At 42.4% G+C, this 23440-nt stretch overlaps 1 protein-coding gene across 7 annotated transcripts in view; it reads right to left on the minus strand.

Moving 5' to 3' along the window:
• Positions 1–23440, minus strand: part of DENND5B (DENN domain containing 5B) — a 178852-nt gene that overhangs the window by 22130 nt on the left and 133282 nt on the right. For 4 of the 7 annotated variants that reach the window (XM_070493947.1, XM_070493948.1, XM_070493946.1 and 1 more), the window contains 5 exons: positions 23272–23379; positions 19574–19705; positions 18148–18300; positions 16477–16555; positions 9441–9522 (listed from right to left, as the gene is read on the minus strand). In XM_070493947.1, the coding sequence (XP_070350048.1) occupies positions 9441–9522; positions 16477–16555; positions 18148–18300; positions 19574–19705; positions 23272–23379 (554 nt within the window). The remainder of the gene's footprint in view (positions 1–9440; positions 9523–16476; positions 16556–18147; positions 18301–19573; positions 19706–23271; positions 23380–23440) is intronic. The other 3 variants (XM_044775300.2, XM_044775299.2, XM_070493950.1) reach the window with 1 other exon arrangement.

Raw genomic sequence — 23440 nt, forward strand, 5'->3', positions numbered from 1 at the left:
ATCACACATGGTCATGAGGGAAGAAAGCTGGGTCAAGCAAGCCCCGCTTAGACCCTGGTTCCTACCGGTGGTGGTGACAGTGGTTGGGCACTTCACAACCCAAGCTGGCACCTCCAGTATGAGCCTACAGAACAGCAGTGGCTGTTCCTCAACCTTACTGACATTTCCCAAATGATGACACAGCTGACTAAAACACCAAGGGAGACAAGCTTGGGCATTTACCACTTAGACTTCAACAGTATTTACAAAGTGCCCCTGTGAGTGCAGTGTCAGGTGAGAGCTCACACGAGCCAGGAACACCAGGTTGCTTCAAAGTGTACTCACTGAAAATGAACCTACACGAGGACTGATAAGGACTTATGTCGTGTAATCTTTCCCTAAGTATGCTCCCTACTCTAAAATAGTAAAATCTACTGAAATTAGTTTTGTGCTGGCTTTAAACAAGAATCTGGAGACGTGGCAGGTGAAGAAGATAAAGTGAAACATAATTATAATCTGAAAAACAATCTACGTTTAAGGAAAATGGGACGGATTGGAACACAGAAAGTGAAACCTCTTTTATTTAGGCGGCAATCAGCATTCCCACCATAAAAGTGTTTGTCCTAGTGTTTTTGGAAGGAGGCCTGAGACTCAGGAGATGAGGCCACCAGACTCTTCTCAAGCCCATCTTGTTCAGTGGCACAAGGGAGATTACTCTGCCTAAAATAGTGCCTCCTTAATGTAATTCCTTTGTTCCAGAACCTTCAAAAGCTCAAAGGATAGAGCCTGAAGTGCTCAGGCTTGAATTCAAGGCCTACTATCCCTCAGACTCAACAGAGCATCCTATTTAAAATAATTCCATTCTGGGGGCCGGCCCGGTGGCACAGCGGTTAAGTTCACACGTTCTGCTTCTCAGCAGCCCGGGGTTCACCGGTTCGGATCCTGGGTGCAGACATGGCACCACTTGGCAAGCCATGCTGTGGTAGGCATCCCACATATAAAGTAGAGGAAGATGGGCACGGATGTTAGCTCAGGGCCAGGCTTCCTCAGCAAAAAGAGGAGGACTGGCAGTAGTTAGCTCAGGGCTAATCTTCCTCAAAAAAAAAGAAAAAAATTCCATTCTGGGCAGTTGACTTGTAAGACTTTGCATTCTATTCCCTGAAGGACTTACTCTCTTTCAGCTTCCCTAATTGACTCTACTCATGTTTAAAATCCCAGCTTCTTCTAGAAAGCTTTCCTTGACCATGATGGTCTTCAATGACCTCTCCAATTTATGAACTTCTATAGTCTAATTTGCATTTATCATGCACTGCCTACTACTTCTATCATTTTCTCTTGGTATACCTTTTTCTTGCCTTGACAAAAGCTCCCTGAGGATAAGGAGCCCAATACTTCTTAGCAGCCTTGCATCCTTCTTTGTACCCTATGGCACATATTAGGAGCTCAAAAAACTCAGTTGTGTTGTAAATCTATATCTAATTCTATGCTTTAAAACAATGTATATGTGTTGGGTTATTAAACTTAAATCCAAATCTATTAAAAAATTTTGTGTAGTTATACCATTTAAATCTGTTTTTAATTGGAATAATTTATTATAGGTCATTATAATGGCATTTAGCAGAATATTAGATATAAGTATTACTCCCCAAATAGATCCTGTCAATTCACAGAAAAGCATACATGATGTGGTTTAAATAACTGACTGACTTGATTTGTTTCTAACCCTGGCACAAAACTTTGCAATTTAAGTTTTTATGTACTGTGTCTTTTCTGATCGTCACAGGAACTAGTGAGAGGGAGAGCATGATTATTTCACTTCAAAGATGAGAAAAGTGAGACTTAAGGTCACAGAGATAATACGCATTATTCTAGAGATGCCACCCATTTTCCACGAGTCGCTCCTTCCCAGCACTCGCATTCCTGGAGAAACTCCCCTTCCGCAGACCCAGAAGACTCAGTTCCAGGTACCACCCGAACTGATGGCCCCAGCCGCCTAATCCCTCAGCTAGAACTGACTGGATAAGAGGCACGTGCCTGACCCAGGTTGAGCCAATCGGATTTTCTCCCAGAAACTGAGAATTGGTACCCTGGAAAACCAAGCTAGTTTTTGTTGGACACCTAAAACAAGAAAGGGTGTTAAAGGCAGGGCTTGGGTGAGCACGTGCACGATAAAGCAGAAAAGGAGGGGAGGTCAAGGGAGAGGCAGCAGATGGGAAGGGAGAGGCAGAGACTGTTTGCTTCTACTGAGACAAAGGGAGAAACCTGTGACAAGACTTTTCCAGTCCAGCCACAGTTCTCGTTCTGGGATTCTGGAAGATACCCTCATAAATCTCTGCCAAGTCCCTCTTTTTTGGCTGAAGCTAGTTCGAATGGGCTCTATTCCCTAAAACCAAACAATTTCTAAGAGTGGCAGCATCTAAATATGAATCCACATTTTCTAAATGTTCAAAACTGGTGCTCATTTCAATGTATCACCAATGAAACCCAATAATATTTATTAGAGAAATTAGGGAATTAGCCAATTTTAGTTTAAGCTCACATTTTGTACAGTCATAAAAATTCATCAAAGTCCTCCCCAGGGGTAACACAATCAATCATGACTACTTAACTTTAGTGTCGAATAAAGCCAGATGCTCAAAAGCACATATGCACACGCTATTTACAAAAAGATAGAGTGACGAGCCAATTTACCCTCGAGTAATTTATTCCCATCTTTATATGTAAACAGAACATTTCTGGAATTTACTCAGACATCCTGTTCATTTGTTTACACATCCAGGAAATCTATACTTGAATTATAGTACTCACAATCTCCTAGATCATGTAATGTTCTACTATGCCTCTCATCATTAAATACATTTTGTCATTAATAATAAAATTCTGTTTGAATAGCTAGATGGTATGTGCGTGGCTAGTCTGGAAAGAAATCTGTAATAATGGCAACACCGTGACAATAGTCCTCTTTTACAGGTAGATAATCTGTACAATGACTAATGGTCCCCAGCCTTTCTCTTTGGAACAAAGAAATCATTCTATAACTGACAGTTTGGTGATACTTGGCATTGTGAAGGTCTTGGGGCGTAGTCTGAGATACTAAGACAAGGGGGATAGCCTTGAGATGTGTCTGTCCTGGACTCGTGCCAGCTGCCAAGCAACCCGGTGCCAAGACTCTCGACAACTGTGAGCAATCTGAGGCCCTGAACTGCCAACGTCTTTGCCTCAGGAGAAAACCTCGGCAAGACAGGAGGTACCGGCAGAGGCGTGTGCCCAGCAGAGAGCATGGACTCAGACAGGTCTACTACCTAAGGTTTCGAAAAGAAGTTTTTATCTTTCATTGTCCAGATTGAAAAAAATCAAAGTTTAAAATATTACTTGGGTGTTCTCCTTTAAGGAAAAACATCCACATTGACTATCTAGGTAGTGATTAGGGGCAATGAAGTACCTGCCAAGATCTGGGAAACAGGGAAATCAGCCTGTCCACTGAGGGTTAAACTCTAAAGGAAACATATCATGAATAAGAACAACAGTATATAAACGGTCATCTTAAAGAGGCAGAATGAAGCAGAGAAAAGGGAGAGACACCCCTGGGCAGTGTTCCTGCAGGCTTCCCTGAGATGACATCTGTCCTGCGAACACGAAAGTCACTAGCTCGGAGCTGGAGGATCAGGCGTCCACATCTCTGCTTCTGGGAACAGCAAGCAGCCTTCTGATGTTAATCTAGCTTCCAGGCAGAGCCTGCCCGTATCAGTGAGAGTATCAAATCACCCGGTTAGGGAAATAATAAATGGCCCAAATCCGGCCCATTATTTTTCCATCTCTCTTAGGTATTTGAAGTAAGTCTCTAGGGCAGTAGGAATCAGCATCCTAGAGTCTGATTATATTATGGGTTACTAGTGATTTGGTTTCTAAGCTCTGGAAGCTGAAGACTCTAGCATGGGGTCTATGAAGACCTAGAAAGAGACTGCTAAGCAGGCCATCAGAAACTGGGAAGTCACACCCATCAGGATGGCCACTGTCAAAACCCCCAGAAAACAAGTGTTGGTGAGGATGTGCGGAAACTGGAACCCTTGTACATTGCTTGTGGGAATGTAAAATGGTACAGCCACTGTGGAAAACAGTATGGTGGCTCCTCAAAAAATTAAACACAGAATTACCGTATGATCAAGCAATTCCACTTCCAATTTCTATAATAAAATGTTAGGGAAAAACTCTGGGAAGTCAGCTTGTCTTTTCCAGGCAATGCTTTTCTGCCTTACTAAACATGTTTTGAAAGCAACCAACCAATCAAGTTTTACTAAAAGCATCTCTCATTTGACCAAAACATCACTTTAGGATACTCAGGGATCTCTCAGATTTTTTCTAAGACAAAGTCTGAAAATTGAAATCTGAAGTGACTCCGAAGTGAGCAGTGACAGGACATCAATTTTTCAGTTGAGCACCCTGAACATAGATTATCCGCAGTTACACTAGATTCTAGTTGGCTGATGTACACTCGTACACTACTGCCAACTTGTTGGCCTACTCACACTCGGCATTTTTTGGTGACAGGGCAAAGGCTGAGAACGTGCATCTAGTTAGAAAGAGACCTGAACTACGGTCAGGAAACCTTAGTCCTAGTTCCATTTCTGCTGGTAATTGGCTATACGGTTTTAGACTTAACCTATCTGGGCCTGAGCTCCACATCTATGAAAGGAAGAAGCTAAGCAATATGACTTCTCAGGTTTTAAACTCTCAATTTTAAACTGATGAATAAAAAGTATCTCAGCGATCGCCATCTTTCTACATCTTCAAAACTGTAACCGCTATAACTCAACGGCAGTCTGGCCAGCTGAACCACGTAAGGGTGTCTGTAAAAATGTCATATCACCCACCCAACCACACACACACAAAGACACACACACACACACTCCCTCGCTCACACTCACAGAGCTTAAAATATGACAAATCCTTCATTTAACAAATATTAATTGAGCACCATTTATGTGACAGACTGTGTTCACACCTGTTAACAATTTAACAATTCCACATGTCAGACAGATGCCCCTCCATCATGATGTTTACGAATAGCGTTAGAAAAACGAACAAACAAAAGCAAGCTGTGCAGAGATTAAAAGAGGGGAATTGAAAGAGAGTGACTGGGTGGCGCTTCACACCAGGTGGTCAGGGATGGCTTCTTGGAGGAAGTGACGTTTGAACTAAGGTGCGAATGACCCGAAGGAGCCTGGCCTGTGGAGATTCTACGGGAGTAGGAATCAGAGGTAAGTTATTAGGTGAAGGGAACAGGTAGACGAAGGGCCCAGGGCAGGACACAAGCTTGGCATGCTGGAGGAACAAAGAAGTGGTCAGAGGCGCAGTGACAGGACGTAATGCTGCAGGTAGACAGGGGTCAGATCAAGCAGGGTGCTGCCAGCCAGCGCAAGCAGTTTCGACTTTATTCTAAGATCACCACATTACAAGACTGGAGGATGAATAATTACAGGAGGGCGGCAGTGAAACATGGGGACCATGATGTAATCCAAGTGACAAATTTTAGGGGCTTAGACTAGAGATGTCACAGCTCATCCATCCAATAGTCAAGAGAACAGGTGAGCAGAGCTGTACCAAGAATTGCATCCCTGCATAACGATAAGCCATCTACACTGTGTATCTATAATAATAATGGCCGTTATATATTTACTTCGTACCAGGCTTGGTTTTAAACAAAACAAACAAACATATATCTGTTTTATTTTGAAATAATTTGACTTACAAAAATGTTGCAAAAGTGCAGAGTTCCTGCATACTCAACTTCTCCTGATGTTAACATCTTACATAACCAAACCAGGACTCTAACACTGGTACAGTACTGTTAACAGATGGAATTCACCAGGATCTAATCGAGGATCCCACGTTGCATTTGGCTGTCATCTCCTTGGTCTCCAATTCACGACAGTTCCTCAGCCTTCCCTTGTCATAATGACCTTGACACTTTTGAAGAGTACTAGTCAATTATTTTGTAGAATGCCCCTTAATTTGGATTTTTCTGATGTTTTCTCATGGTTAGATTGAGGTTATACATTTATGGCAAGAGCACTGCAGAAGTGATGCACTCTTCTCAGTGTATCATATCAGGGGGTCCGTGATGTTGTGTCCTACTACTAGTTATGTTAACCTTGATCACTCGGTTAAGGTAGTGTCTGCTGGGTTTCTCCACTATAAAATTACTACTTTTTCCTTTGTAATTAATAAATTCTTCGGGGAGGATACTTTGAGACTATGCAAATATCCTGGTTTCACCTTAAACTTTCAACCACTAATTCTTCTATTTCATTATTCTACATTTATTAATTAGAATGCTTAAGTGAAAAAGAGCTGTCCCATCACTCCCATTCATTTCCTTATTTATATCAGAATAGACTCATGGATATTTATTTTATTCTATGGGTTATGCTGCAATACTATTGTTATTTATTATGTTGTTCAAATTGCTTCAGCCTTGGCCACTGGGAGCCCTTTCAAGCTGGCTCCTGAGTCTTTATTACATGATCCTATACTTTTCTGAGCACTTCCTTACTTTCTGGCCCCAAAGATGCACTAGGCTCAGCCTATATTTTCCCTTCCCCAGCCCTGCAATCAATCACTTCTCTAGGGAGCCCTGGTCCCTTTCAGTGGAAAACGGGATTTAGAAACCAATATGTGGGCACTAGGTGTGCACACTGTTACTGGGGTACTATTACTGCTAGGCCCTCTCAGTGAAAAGAGCTTGCAAATATATCAGTGATTACCAGGGGTAGGAAACTGCGAGAAGGGTTGACTCAAAAGGACTAGCACAAAGGAATTTATGGGATGGTAAAACAGTTCTGTAATGTGAGTGTGCATTTGTGAAAACATATAGAATTATACACCAAGAAAGAGTGAATTCTACCCTATATAAATTAAACAACCAACCAACAACCAGGATGTGGGGAGAACACAAACCAACAAATAAACCTAACTGTATTACAAATGAATAATATAACCACGCTGAAGGGAGTGAAGAAATAAAAAGAACTAATCTAAGTTTTGGAAAACGGTATTTTGACTGGATACTGAAAGGCTAATGACAAAACTACAGCTGTTCACAAAACGATGGTTAGTTAGTAAGTACACTTGTTTCTCACGGGGGTACAGGTTAGCAGTTCTGAAACTACCTTATGTATATACTGGGGTTGCACAAATAAGTAAATATATTGCAGATAATGACAGCCAGGTTTCTCATGGCTGGAGAAAGAAATTACAAATAAGGGGAGGCTAGAATGATCTCGGTGGTATTGAACTGGAATCAGAGATATCACCATGAATTCATGGTTTAAAAAAAAATTGTGAGGGGCCAGCCTGGTGGCGCAGTGGTTAAGTGCTCATGTTCTGCTTTGGTGGCCCGGGGTTTGCCGGTTCGGATCCCGGGTGCGGACATGGCACCACTTGGCAAGCCAGGCTGTGGGAGGCATCCCACATGCAAAGTAGAGGAAGATGGGCACAGATGTTAGCTCAGGGCCAGTCTTCCTCAGCAGAAAGAGGAGGACTGGCAGATGTTAGCTCAGGGCAAATCTTCCTCAAAAAAAAAAAAATTGTGTGCGTGTGTAAAAATATATACACACACATATAAAGACAGAAACAGAAATAAATACAGATGTATGTGTATGCATGAGTTAGTATACATACACGTATTTCCAGGCCTATTTTGGGAGCTTCACATTTATCAACTCATTGCCTCTTTACCTCAACGTTTTGAGAGAAACACTATTATTATCCCCATTTAATAGGTGAGAAAACTGGGAGTATAAGCAACTGGCCCAGGCCACAGCGCTAGGGAGTGGCAGAGCTGACACAGCAACCCTCGCAGGCTCGTTCCAGAGCCCGAGGTCTGAATCAGGAGGCTGCACTGCCTCTTACCAAGAGAAGGGAGTATATGTAGGCAGGGTACCCCGCCCTGCAAAAAACCAACAACACGAAGGAGATACAAGCAAATAAGCAGGAAATGGGAAGAGCAGCGTAGCCTTATGAGATGTGTCCAGCTCCTAATTAGGTTTCAGAAGTTTGGCCCCTGAGGTCACAGCTGCAAAGCTTTCAACCACCATCACCCTAAAGTGGTGGCTTCCGTGAAATCACCGCAGGACACATGTGGTTTTATGTTTCTCTTAAGAGAACCAAGATCGTTTTCCGCTCATGGTTACAACTATGCCTCTCACGCTGACCATAAAAAGGAATCATAAGCTACATGAAGACAACTATATTTCATCTACCAAGGAAAAGTGACATTTAAGATATAAATATGTAAACTGATTCAGATAACAAAAACCAACATTTACTGAACTCTTACTATAAACCAAGTACTTCTTGAAACTTTTAACAGTAGTGGACTGACTCATTTAATTCTCATAGCTATCCTATGAGAGAGAACACTGTTTTTATCTCCATTTGAGAGATGGGAAAACTGATGCACAGAGAAGTTATGAAAATTGCCTAGGATCACACAGCTAGTAAATGGTAAAGCCAGGATGTGTTACCACTGTGCTGTGCTGCCACTCATAATAATTATGCTCTTCAGTCGCAAGTTATCTGACAAACCAAATAAATACCAACGATTAATATTAATAAAGCACACCATCAAAGAAAAGTTTCAAGTGCTATAAATGTTGTAACATTCACTTTAAACCCACAAATTTTAAGAGCTGACTAAGTATTGTACCTCAAATGTTTAAAAGAAAAAAGCCTCTGCCTTCCTCATTCACTAAATCTATTTTAGGTGGGGCAGGCCTGGCAGTGCAGCGGTTAGGTTTGCACGTTCTGCTTTGGTGGCCTGGGGTTCGCTGGTTCAGATCCCAGGTGCAGACACTGCTCATCAAGCCATGCTGTGGCGGTGTCCCATATACAAAATAGAGGAAGATGGGCAAGGATGTTAGCTCAGGGCCAGTCTTCCTCAGCAAAAAGAGGAGGACTGGGAGCAGATGTTGTTAGCTCAGGGCTAATCTTCCTCAAAAAGAACAAAAAAATCTAAAAAAAAAACCTGTTTTAGGTAAGCTGATGCTTTCTAACGATTTCTAAGACGAATAATTGCAAGTGATAATTCTCAGACTTGCATTTGTTTCAAACTAAATCTGCCCAATGGCAATTTTTCTGCCAAGGAACCTGTCATTATTTGTAGATATTTTGGTCTGTAGCTGTGGGCAGCAGGTATTTAAGGAGGTTTTAGAAAACTGAAGAAAAATGGTAAAATAATTTAGGGATGCCTTAAAACTCTTCTCAGCTACCTTTTCCTTTTGGATTTAATGTCAGGAGAAAATATAATAGTATGAAAGTAAAATAAACAAGATTATAAAAAAATGTTGTCTTCAGGACATATAAGCAAAAACAAATACATAGCCATAGGGCTTTGAACAGTTTAAGTGAAAGCCATAAACATTTCAAAGTTGTCACCGTATGCCAGCACATATAACACATACCTCATGTCTTGGATAAGAGAGACCCTGAGAGTTGGCAACATAACTCCGCAGTCAGATTTTCTTCTTTCTGGTCCCAGGGCAACTGTGTAGAAAACATCAGCAGAGTATTAGAAAAATAAGAGCAAGCACCTAAAAAATATCTACGTGGTTCACATTCTAGAAATAAATACTCTGATAAGAACAAATTTTAAAGACAACAGAAAGCTCAAATTCTTTTCCCCAAATGTTGCCACTTTACTAATACAGCAAACCAGCTATTTTCTTTCTAGGTAATCGAGGGCTGCGTTTGGAAATTTAAAATGAATAATAACAGCTCACTTAGCAAATAATGCAATGTGTGCAAATTTTGGCCATAAGGGGCCAGTCATTTTCTAAAGCTACTCATTCTAATGGCTCTGGATAATGACATGAAAGCAACGTCTATAAAATAAGCCACTCAGTCTGTGAATCATCTCTGGGCTCATGACTTGCAAACACACAATTTCCCTAGACTCTGAAAGAATAATTAAAAAGGAAAATCCAAGAGTCTGAGTTCTCTACTCTGATGAGTTTCTACTTCAAAGTTCAGAATCCAAACCACAGTCTGTATGTCACACAAAGTGAGTAATCTAAATGAACATTTAGGAGTATAATGTCCATGAGTCATTCTCTTAAGAAGCCTGAATACCCAATATTTATAAAAGAAGCAAAGATTATTCTGTCATATAGCAATGGCTCAGCAACCACTTATTGGCTAATGTACTGTAGTGGGACCGCCCAATCTCACCGTAAGTGAGATGCTGCTGAGTTTTGTGCCCTTTCTTTCCATTTTCCCATCTGTAGATGAAAACTAAATTGCAACACCGCACTTGGCAAATATATCAATAAAATGAGAATTTAGGATGTGGGTTTTTGCTGTATATTAAACCTGCATCTTCTCAGTTTCCAGACCCATTCTACCTCGGAGGGCTAGGATACAATATCAGAATACCTGAATAGAGATGAAGCTGGCACTGAAGGAAGAGAGACAGGCAACATTTTGGTGGATTAGGATCAGCATGTTTTTGGCACTTGGTGAAAGAGGCTGGGTTGGTAGTTGGCAGGTATAAATGAGCATTGATGGGGCTGCCAGGACAAAGAGAAATGTGGCCAGGCCAACCTAAAGATGTACTTTTGAGGGCCTTCCTCACAGGTGGTGATAAATAGGCCATTTGTCATGGCAGTTTTGGAGGGAGTTTTCAATGGGTCACTGAAAACAAAGGCTCATCTTGACATTTAGCAGGTAATGACACCAAGGAAATTGTTCCCGAGTCTTGCAAGGACTATGCTATGTTTATCTTCCTGTCTGAGACGGTCACCACTTAAGTGTGTTATTAATGAAAGCACATCTCTCTTTCAGGGGAGAAAATGAAATACCCTGGAGAACACGTCCACATTCCGGATGATTAGACAGCATGAAAGATGGCCACATGAGTAGTAAGAAATAGGGTGAAAAGAGAAAAAAAAAAAAAAGATCGCGAGGCAGGAGAAAGGAGCTGAAACCATAATCAGCAACTTGGCTAGAGGGAGACATGACAGTAAGAAGGAATCATGCCTCTGGGAGCAGAGAACAGGTGAGAGACTTATAAAAGAGGAGCCTGACATTTCCAAAAGCAGTAGCACCCACAGCAAGAGCATTCACAGGCCTCCACATGTCCTGGGAATCCTATTTTGGAGCCTTATATTCCTGCCACTCTTCCCTGATTAATATTCCTTAAACTTGTGATATACTGTTTCATGTCTCCACGCAATTCGTGAAAGTTGTCAGCTCAGCCTTTAACGCTTCTGTATCTTTCTCATCGTCCACAGCCTATTTATCACTCTAGACGGAGAGCAGGACAGCTTGCAGGTGAAGAACCCGGCTTCCTCAAACCCTGCTGAGAACTTAACAGCAGGCTGACTTTGGGAGAGTCCTTTAACCTCTCTGTGGTCTGTTTCCTCATTTGCAAAGTGGGGACAGCAACAGCACCTTCCTTATTCAAAGAGAGGTGAAGCACTTAGAACAGTGCCTGGCACCACGTTTAAGTTCTCGAGAAATAAAATAAAGTGAAATTGAGCTTTAGTTTTGCCTCTGTGTGAAATCTTTCCCAAATATTCTCTCTCCCTTAGGCACACTGCTGGATAAGTCATTCCCTCTCTTTAACAGGATTTGTAAAACTGAAGCTCCATCACAAAATTTACCACTTTGGTAACTCCTCTTAAATTATATGCCTCTTGACGCGTGGTCATATCCTATTCTCAGAATCCCTAAAGGGCCTAGAAGGTCCCTCACAACGTTCAACAAATCCTCATTGAGGAGGATGAGACTATTTAGGGCCAGACAGCAGCACCTTAAACGACAAGTTAGAAATTTACAGAAATTGCAGGGAGCGGGGAGGGATTCTGAAAAGACACCATATGTTCCTGAGTGCTTTTCAGTTAGTTAACTACAGTGATAGTGTAGTGTGTAAGAGAAATAAGGGAGATGAGCCAGAAGGTGTTCCAAAGGCCAGCTTGTGGAGGAACTAAGACAGTGGCAGCCAGTGAGAACAAAAGAGGAGAAATACACAGTGGCAGACTTAAGGACTGGATATAGAGGGTAAGACTTGTGTCAAAAACACTATTAAGTAGGAATATAAAATGTTTTAATATATATGATCCCATAATTATAATTTTCCTTCGAATTTTTTAATCTTAATTTTGCAAGTGAAGAAACTGGGGCTCAAAGAGGTTAAGAAACCCGCCCAATTGTATCCATTTCTTAAAAGGGGCAGAGCATTCGATGTTGTGTCCAGTGGGCTTCCTATTCCATTAAGAATGGCGTCCTGGCTTATAGCTTGACAGAGAGGAGGGTGCTGATGCCACTAAATAAGATGGAGAGAAGGGAGAAGGCCTGAGAGGGACAGGAGAGAGGGGCTAAGATAATGAGTTTATTTTAGGATACGTTAAGAGTGAGGTCCCAATGGGCTATCAAAGATGGATGTCAAGGAACTAGGGCTGGAGACAGAGATTTGTGAATAATCTGCTAAAGGAACAGCTGGACCATGACATCAGATTAGGCAATAGTAGCTATTATGGTTTGAATTATGTCCCCCGAGAAGTTGATGAAGTCCTAACCCTGAGTACCTGTGAATTGAACCTTACTTGAGAAAGAGTCTTTGTAGATGATCAAGTTAAGATGAGGTCATTAGGGTGGGCCCTAATCAAATGTGACTAGTGTCCTTACAGAAAGGGCAAATTTGGACACAGAGACAGACACATACGGGGGAAAGATGATGTAAAGACACATGGAGAATACCACCTAAAGGCCCAGGAATTCTTGAGACTACCAGAAGCTAGGAGAGAGGATGGGACAGATTCTCTTTCACAGCCCTCGGAAGGAACCAACCCTACTGACACTTTGTTCTTGGACTTCCAGCCTCCAGAACTGTGAGACAATACATTCCTGTTGTTTAAGCCACGCAGTTTGTGCTGCTTTATTACACCAGCCCCAGGAAACTAATACAGTAGTTTATCAGTGACTTTGGAGGGAACAGTTTAGAAGCCTGTGAACAGAGCAGATTAGGAGTTAAGGAGTGAAGTCCTACTTTTTTCTAGAGATCTAAAATCTAAGGTTTCCGTGAAATCTACTCTGGCCAGAAGAGAAAGTTATAAACTATTTAAATGTGTATTTCTGCTACTACTTCTTAATTCGATATACTCAAATACAATAGGTCACTTTCTCCTCCAGTATAAACACTCATGGATTTAATACCTAGCCACTGGAATACCCTTTGTATATCTGCCCGAGCATGGCTTGCCAAGCAGTGCCATGTCTGCACCTGGCATCCGAACTGGAGAACCCTGGGCCGCCGAAGTGGAACGTGTACACTTACCCGCTGTGCCACCGGGCCGGCCCCTAACAGAAAACTTTTGATGAAGATAAGATGATTGAAGAGTGACTCAAAATTCTTGGGCTAGACCCACAATAACCATTTAGAAGCAGCATTTCCACCCCCTTCTGCATCATACCCCACCTCTTGCCAATTGATTAAAAATCCATTTAAAGTGCAGTGGAACCTTGTCTGAGGATTCAAGGTTTAAGGACAACACCTATGTCTATTACAGGTATAAACTTTTGGGTGATATGTCAAGGACAGTCCTCTTTCTAGGATTAAGGACATTCTGAGATCCCTTCTCTGAAACAGGAATTCAAACTACAGGTGCCGTGACTCGGTCAGAATTTGACTAGGTCAAAATTGACAGTCTGAAAAGACATGGAAGAAACTTAAAGGCATATGACTAAGTGAAAAAAGTCAATCTGGAAAGGTTATATACTATATGACTCCAACTATACGACATTCTGGATAAGGCAAAACTATGGAGCCAGTAAAAAGGTCAGTGGTTGTCAGGGCTTAGGGGAGACGGAGGGATGAAAAGGTGGAGCCCAGAGACGACCAGGGCAGTGAAACTGCTCTAGATGATACTACAATGGTGTATTCATGTCACCGTACATTTATCCAAACCCACAGTATGTACAACACCAAGAGTGAACCCTAATGGAAACTATGGACCTTGGGTGATGACGTGTCAATGGAGATTCATCAATTCTAAGCAATGTACCACTCTGGTGGAGGACGCTGATAATGGGGGAACCTATGCAAGTGTCAGGGCTGAGGGTATATGGGAAATCTCTATATTGTCTGCTCCATATTGCCATGATCCTAAAACTGCTCTAAAAAATAAAGTCTATTAAAAAAAATTAAGACAGTCTATCCTGCTATGGTCCTCTTGCTAAGACCTTTTCCATTCTTCTGCAACCCTTAAAATGTCTCACTCCTGTTTACTGCTGCTTCTGAAGAAGTAATGATCTATCATCTAGTCTCATCCTGGCTCAACGCTAATAAGAGCAGTGTCTAAACCCACTGCGAATTTCTTGGAGGATCTTCCCTAAGTATGAAAATACAGACTGTTTACTGCCATTAATTAAGAAGCTTAACAGTTGGCAAACAAGAAGTATTTTTTTGGAACAAAAACCCCACCCAGTTAAATCTGGAAAAGAAAAGTCAATGAACTGCTCATTTCTGTATAATTAGAACACAACTGTTTCCCAATAATGAAACATTTTATTTTTAAACAGATGTTTTTCTATATATTTCACACGGACATATTTTTTTTAAAGATTTTATCTTTTTCCTTTTTCTCCCCAAAGCCCCCCGGTACACAGTTGTATATTCTTAGTTGTGGGTCCTTCTAGTTGTGGCATGTGGGACGCTGCCTCAGCATGGCTTGATGAGCAGTGCCATGTCCGCGCCCAGGATTCGAACCAACGAAACACTAGGCCGCCTGCAGCAGAGCGCACGGATTTAACCACTTGGCCACGGGGCCGGCCCCACATAGTCATATTTTTAAGTCCTACCTTCATGGGCTAAGTCACCAGAAGCGTTAGAGCAATATTTATAAAATCCACCGCTCCAAACAGACAATAAATTTGATTTCAAAAGCTACCTAGCTTAGATTAATCCTACTGAGGATCAGGAAAATATTTAGCTTGTGCTCCTTCTTATCCCACTAGCCCTTCACCAGCACTTGAGGGTGCAGCACAAATAGTGACGGCATGAGGCTCTGACACATCTGATATTTCTTAGCCTCGACTTCAGAGTTTTGTGGGTCCTACTCCTGACTGACTGACGGTCACCACAGACAGCTGGGTCTCTGGTCTCCAGCTCAACCAGCCAACACTTGACCATCCAAAGCCATGAAGCTGCTGGTGCTGCCTGGCAGCTGCTCCCCCTGACAGCTGGACATTCTCACATACCTCAGCTGGCACAAGAGCCAAATGCTTCTACCTCCCTGCCGGAGCTGAGCTCGGCTTTCCAGCATTTCTTCCTACGAATGGCTGTTTCTTCCTAGGGATTTATTTTTCCTAATTAGAATAAACCACCTTGGTTACAGTCTTATGGTCCAAACAGTTAAATTTTCTATGAATACAGTTAAGTGTTAGACAGTTTCAGGGTACATGCCCATGCACTTTTATTTTTTCAACAGAAAAAGGGGCAAAGGAGATGGACAGTCGAGAATACTTTTAAACTTGATCTCAATCTTTATAAATATAGAACCTTGGGACATCAGAATCTTGACATTCTGTTTAGAGGGGCTCCAGGGGAAGTATCAAATTCTTATTTCTAGCTGTTGCATTGGATACATTTAAAAACTAGGTTTCCAATAATAAATACCACATTCAGGGTAGTATTGCCCCCTAGAGGCAGTGAGAGGAACGGAAATAGGGAGCTTCAACCATATTTGCAATGCTTTATTTCTTAAGCTGGAGGCTGGCTTTTGAGTTTTTAAAAATATTACTTTTGTTTTACATTTATGAATGTATAAAATAATCCATTAATTTTAGAAAAGGTTCCTAAATAGCTGATTCAGTATAAAACATTTTATCTCTCTTAGCTTTCCACTGTTACTTCCACTTTTTGTGAAATAGGCATTTTATATAAAGAAAAGCTAGCTCCTTTTTGTGAAAAACACAGAGTAGGCAGAACATCTAGGAACCCTACATAACCCTAATTAGCTAAAGAATTATGACGCTTCTAACGTGAGATGTCTTATAAATTGAAGAAGAAATCTAACTCGTGAAGATTTTTGAGACATATATACCTATTTTTTCCCTGAAAGATTATTAATGATGGTCATAAAACTAAAAATTCAGTACACACTACACCCCAATACTGGCGAGAGTAAAGTACACCTGTATGATCCTTTACAATTCATTAGGGGTTTTCACACGTGATCTCATTTGATCAACATGACAGTCTTGGCACAGCTAATATTATTTTCCTTATCTTTGTGGATGAGGAGGCTGAAGATGAGAAAGGTCAAGTGACTTTTCCCAGGTCTCACAGCATGTAAACAACATTGCTCCTTCTACTTTTCCCCACTATGGCAAGACGGGGTAGGTTTCAACTTAAGAGAGAGAGGAAGAGACGAGCCGTCCAGGATTTGTTCTTCACACGCTGCCAGTGCGATAGGAACGCTCAAACCAATGAACTCTCACCTGGCGATTCTGCGAGGTGCTCTTGTTTCTCTTCTCTGTCCTGAAACTGAATTAAATGTGACCACAAAGCCGACTTCCCCTGAAAAGTACAAGGTATACACGTTTTTTCATTTTATAAGAAAGAATTCATCAAAAAATAACTTCTCATCAAAACCATTCACACTGAAATGGCCGTTCTGAAGTCTGGAGACCAAGCTCATCCATTGCTAGCTGTGTGACCTTCACAGCATCTCACTCCACATGCAGTGAGGGTCACCCTTTGCCTCACTGTCTCAGTGTGTGACTGCCAACGGTCTCAGGAAGGGCAGCTAAAGAAAAAGACCAGAAGTGCAGGCATAGAGATTTCTTTTTTTTTTAAAGACTGGCACCTGAGCCAACATCTGTTGCCAATCTTCTTTTTTTCCCCTTCTTCTTCTCCCCAAAGCTCCCCAGTACATAGTTGCACATTCTAGTTGTGAGTGCCTCTGGTTGTGGTATGTAGGACACCACCTCAGCATGGCTTGATGAGCAGTGCCATATCCGTGCCCAGGATCCAAACTGGCAAAACCCTGGACTGCCAAAGCAGAGCGCACAAACTTAACCACTCGGGCATGGGGCTGGCCCCAGGCACGGAGATTTCTGACTTCAGCTCAGTTGTTATTGAGTTGTATGTAATTAGGACTGTGTATACTGGCCATGCTAATAACCATGGATTTAAAAGATGCTGGGAGCAGGGCCAGCCAGTGGTGTAGTGGTTGACTTCGTGCATCTGAAGCAGCCCGGAGTCCACAAGATTCGGATGCTGGGTGTGGACCTACACACCACTCATCAAGCCATGCTGTGGTGGTGTTCCACATGCAGAGTGGAGGAAGATTGGCACAGATGTTAGCTTGGGGCCAATTCTCCTCACCAGAAAAAAAAAAAAAGAAAGAAGAAAGAAAAAAGAAGGCTCTAGCAGCACAGAATGTATTTGTGTACATCCATATGCAAAATATGTTTGGATATATGGAATGAAAATGACGGAAGAAAATTATGGCAAGAAGAGAAAGAGAAAAGGGGAAGAAGAAAGAAATATGACACAACAGAAAAAAATCAAGGAGACTAGAGGGACCCAAGCAAAGAAACCATTTGACTTTTTCCAGCCTGAATAACTAGATAACTTACAATGGTAAAGAACTGCTAATTGTGGCTCACAGATTTTTCCTGGACAGTGACGAAAGCAGACGCTTCATGGAACCTACAGGGGATACAGCCTCTGCAGGGAATGTGCTGTTTTATCCTTTCCTGTTTACCAGGAAAGAGCTCCAAACCACCTCCTAATCATGGGTTACATTTTCTTTTTCTAGAATTAAAATGCCTGTGGTGCATTTCTAGTCAGCCTGTGACAAAAGAAGGTATCTTTTAATTTTTACAGGATCCGTCTTTGTTATGTTTCTTTCTTTTTCTTTTTTTGAGGAAGACTGGCCCTGAGCTAACATCTGTGCCCATCATCCTCTACTTTATATGTGGGATGCCTACCACCGCATGGCTTGCCAAGGGGTGCCATGTCCACACCTGGGATCCGAACCGGCGAACCCCGGGCTGCTGAAGCAGAACACGCGAACTTAACTGCTGCACCGCGGGGCTGGCCCCATAACGTTTCTTAACAGGGCCCCAACCGGCCATGTCACCAGGGCCTCCTGAGACTGTTACCTGCTTAACCTGCAAGCCATGGCTCCATATCCTTTCCAGGAGGTCACAGAGGCTGGCGATCAAGGTGTTCTCCTCTAAGCCGGTTATGTTCGCTTCTCCATGGCCCAGTTCCACTGCTTCGTGTCCCATCTTCTCTACCAACATGCGCTTTGTCTGAAAACATCACGTGTGGTCACAAGGGTTATCCGAGCAGTGAGGCCAAAAACCAACGAGTCAATTACTGGATCAGGAGATCTGGGTTCCCTTCATCACACCTCTAATTGCAGATTTTCAATCATCTTGGGTAAAGGGTCTTAATCTCTGTGGTTAACTAACTGGAATAATATCATCTATACTTTTCTATTTCGTCAGAGAAACAGAGGGTCACTAAAGAGAGACTATGATACTATTTTAAAATACCCCCATATAAATACTTACATACAACGATCTTTAGATCACTAACTTCAGTAATATTGGAGAATTACCCCAGACCTAGAAATTGTCCTGTCAGGCTCTGAAACCCCATCCCGCCACCACAAGTCACCCTCCGCTGCCCCCGCATCCCAGGATGCTAAAGATATTTGCGCTCAGTCTTGATTGTACTTAGGCAAAACCCACAAGACAAGTGGGCAGCTCTCAGTTTTTTCAGAACTCTCCAATTTGTGAGTGAATCAGGCCTCTTTTTTTCCTTCCTCTTTTCCTCTTTTATCAAGTCTCTGCTCATGAGTATGCACCAGAAAATGGAAAGGAAATGGAAATCAGTTTCAAGTAAGTTCATTTATAGCCGTCTTAGCAGCTCTTATAAAATGTAAAGTCGGAGAGAATCAAGTTCCTTTAGGGAGGGACCTTGTCTGTCTGACTCACCACTATATGCTGATGCTGAAAATAGTGCATTTACTGAATACACAGAGAAGGTACTCAAGAAATGACTGTCAAATAAATGAATGAAAATATGGGTTAAAAGGACGTCTGTCAATTTCTATTGCTACCTCTCATAAACACAGACGTCAAGAGAGGAGACTAGTGTGTGATATACACAGCTGAAGTCTTCTTCCTTATGGGTATACAGACACACGTGTGCATGGACAAGGTTCTGCACAGGTGTACAAATAGACACACACACAAAATGGGTTGCCTTTCACGTAAGATGCTAACATCCCTGACACAACTTCTGACTGGCTTAATATCTGTTTGTGTTGGAGAGAAAGAGAGCAATGGCTGAAAAGTTGAGAAAAACTGGGCGGGGCTCCCATGTCACTGATTCTGTGGGAACGGAGAGTTCACGGAGGTTCCCGACCTGCGGAGAGGGCATTTGAGGTTTATGCCTCATACCGGTTCTCTTACAGGGGAGCCACAGGCTCACACGGGGGTTGACTCAGCTCATCTCAGCCTCCCACACAGACTCAACATGAATGCACACTGTCCCGCATCAGTGAGTAACACGTACCTTCATTCTACATTCTTTTAATAAGCCTTCCACAAATTTCCAGTTGGTTTGTGCAATCACCGCTGGAGAGAGGTCTGATAATTTGGGTTGCCTCAGGTTTTTTCCTAAACTTCGTGCCTCTTGCATATATTTCTGAAAATTAAAGAGTCTTTTTAATGTGTAAACCTCAGATATTCCTCTGACCTACTTAACCTTACACAAACAAGTGCAGGAACAAGATGCAAAAAAGGCCTTATGTGCACACGTGCAACAGCAATCCCAGTTTTAGAGCATCAAAAGGCGAGACATTAGTACTCCCCCCTCAACTGTTAACCCTGTGAATATGAGGGTGACAGAAACCCCATCAGGTTAAAACTCATTCAAAATGAGATGAGATTTCATCTAGTTGAGTCTTTTTAGGTGGGAACACCCCAGGCTGTGATTAGTCAGGATCATGGTTGAGATGAGAAATTCAGGTGTCTGGATTACAGAGCCAAGGTCCCGCAGGAATGCAGGAATTCTCAGATCACTGGTTCCCTCCGCCTCTCACCGCAGATCAGAGAGGCATGCCCTTCGAGCCTCTTGGGCAATGCTTGTCAACCCAACCCTTTTTTCAAATCAAGTCACAACAGTAGAAGCAGGGGCTCTAGAATCTGGTTGCAACTAATTTTATGACCTCGGGCAGATTTGTTTATTTGTGAAATGGGCATAACACATGCCCACCTACCTCTAAGAAGGGCTATGAGATCACTCTGACAAGTGTCCTGTGCTCCAAAGGCAGGAGGCCTCTTGTGTCTGGGACATGTTTGCTACAGCCCTCCCTGGCCTTGTTCCAGAATCAAAAGAAAGTGGAAACACTGTATTACTTTCAAAGTCAGTGATGGCTCAGAGAGGATCAGAGAAACCCAGTCAGCTGCTCTTGAGCTTTGGTTAGTGAATTTCCAGGAGAAAAAAAAAAATCACTACACATGGTCACATGATTAGGACAGGGGCCCTGCTCTCTCTCTCCTTTCTGCGCCACGTGCAAAAGCTCATCCAGATACCTTATGTTTGCATCAGGACCACAGGGCAGAATCTCCCAAGAGTCCAAGTGTCTTACAATCATATTTAGGGAATAACTGCTCTAAATTATATAGTAAAACTAGCAGTTTGAGAGAGAGAGAGACGGCAAGCCAGCACATCCTCCCACAGACACATATGTGAGATCTATCTTTACTATGTTAAGGGGAGAATTTGATATTATAAGAGAAGATGTGTAAAATCCTTTGCATTCTTGAAATAAAAGGGAGTTTGTACATTGAATATATTTTCCCTTTGGAAGAAAAACGATCTGCTAAATCTAGTACAAATTTTTTAAAATCCCACTAATTAGGGATTTAACTCATCAGTTTACCTGCCGCTTCTCAGCCCTCCTGACAGAACGCAGTGTTAACGAAACAATGTTTCCTTCCCAGCGCAATCATTTTAAGGACAGATTTAAAAATCAAATGGACTCTGCAAGCATTTAGTCCTCCTAACAGTTTGTGTATACTTCCTTCTGCTTTAAGTCTCTTTCAGAAGGCCAAAGAAAGAGGAAGAATTAAGAATGAGAGACAACTATCACCACCAGGAAAATTAAGTGTAACTAGGTCTATCGAAACATCTTGAAGGTTAGTTTTCAAACAAATGAAGGCAGTAAATGAAACGCTTTAGAAAAACCAACCTGAGATATAAGGCAAGGATTGTAGAGAAGGATAATACCTGCATTTCCTATCATTTCAGGTTGTACTAATGTTAGCTGGAATATTACAAATCAGAGCTAAAAGGCTGGTGAAAAATAAATGTTAACTGGTGAGTGTTAAAAGGGTTCCGTTTCTCCCCCAGCCTCAATTCCTCCACCTTTAGGACTTGTGCAAACACAGAACAACCACCAGACTCAATTCTCAAGAAGAGTTAATATCAAATTTGGCTCAGGAGGAAATACACTGGCTACAAGAAAAGGAGGCTAGGATGTAGTCTCTGGCATTTGTCTCTTTCTGAAATATATGAATAATTAGTTTTTAAAGGTCAGTAATTGGATAAAAATCAAGCACTTAATTTGTGTGCTTTAACGTTCATGTTCTATTTTATAAATGAAAACAAGCTAGAATGGGGCTGTCCTTGGAGTGGTCGTATTTGCCAAGCGCCCAGCACACGTGGGGCAGGTACAGTTATTAACCAACAATGAACTCCATGCAGCCATGTGCGAAGTCTCCTTCTGAGAATCTCTGCTGGAGTCACAGAACCAGCAATGTTCCACAGGCAAGCAGAGCAGGGACACACAGAGGGGGCATGAGCCCCTTTCTCACAGGAGGTGGTGAGGCCGCCTCTGCTGCTGCAAGACCAGAGCAGTGCCTTTACGGTAAACAACAATGATAATTACGTGATTTTCTCTGGGGCAGGTGGAGGAAAAGGTATATTTTAAGATGAAAAATGGAGAAGAAAGAGAAACCTTTCACAGGAATTTTTTTCTTTTGAAGAAGATTAGCGCTGAGCTAATGTCTGCTGCCAATCCTCCTCTTTTTGCTGAGGAAGACCGGCCCTGAGCTAACATCCATGCCCACCGTCCTCTACTTAATACGTGGGACGCCTACCACACCATGGCTTGACAAGCGGTGCATAGACCCGCACCTGGGATCGCAACTGGCAGACCCCGGGTCGCCAAAGCAGAATGCGTGAAACTAACCACTGTGCAACCAGGCCAGTCCCCACAAGGAATATTTTTATAATAAAGTCATTTCACTACAGAGGGAGGTAATCCTAGATTTCTTCTGAGATTTCTACTATGCTCTTTGTTTCTGTGGAAGCCAAAAGCAACAATCCTTGAGAAACTTCCTAGGAAAATCTATCCTATTATTCAAAAAACACTGCACTAACTGCTCTTTAGTGCAGGCTCACCCTGGATATTCTAATAAACCCCACGTCCCTCTAACTGGCACTGAGCTTGTGAAGAGAAGACCATGGCAAAGTTAAGCTAATGTATGCTAATATGTCATAACGGGAAAAAATAGCACCAAGGGTCCTAAGCTATCCTTGCCCTCAGGTGAGTAGGTGTCTGGTGCGGCCTGGCCTGCAGGGTTACGGGGAAGAGTACTGGTCTGAAAGTCACGAGCTTGGACTGTGGGCCCAGCTCTGCCTTTGTGTGTCCGTTCAACTTTGGCCAAGTCTCCCGGACTTTGGTTAAATCAGGTCAAGTCGGACAAGACAACCTCAAAGGTTCCTCTTAGCACTAAGATTCTATGCTGATGACCTGACTTTCTGACCACATAAAATACAGACCAGGAAGGATAAATTAAAACACTGTGGAGCTAAAAACCTAGCAAGAGAACAGCTGTTTGAAAGTGAGTCACTTCTGCAAAATGCTTAAATAAAAGGGAGATTGACTATTTAATATATTTTGCCTTTGGAAGGAAAACAATTTGCTATATCTGGTCCCCTCCCCCCAGTCCCACTGACTAGGGATTTGAATGATCCGTTTTACTTGGCAACAGCACAGAGTCACTCGTGTTAGCGCACACCACCATGAAGAGGTACCAAACACAAGAGGAAGTGGAGAGCAAAACGGAGAGGCTGAGAGTGGCGATCACGGGGTGATGTGGGGTGTTCTAGAACTATGTGCACTCACGCATGTGGCCAACTCAAGGAACACCAAAGACAAGATGCGGGAGCATCTGCAAAGCACTTTCAGGCAAAGAACATACCAGGCAGTACTCAGAGAAGGATTTTTTAGGAAGTCGTGCAGGAGGAGGTGGACCCTGATCCCACTCCCAGAATGCCATGGAGTTCTGAACCAAAAGTTCCCCGGAAGGCTAAGAGGATGGAGAAGTGCCAATGACAGAAAAGCAAAAAAGAAAAGGAGAGGGAGAAAGA

The sequence above is a fragment of the Equus asinus genome, chromosome 22 (genome assembly GCF_041296235.1).
Source record: "Equus asinus isolate D_3611 breed Donkey chromosome 22, EquAss-T2T_v2, whole genome shotgun sequence".
Lineage (NCBI taxonomy): Eukaryota > Metazoa > Chordata > Mammalia > Perissodactyla > Equidae > Equus > Equus asinus.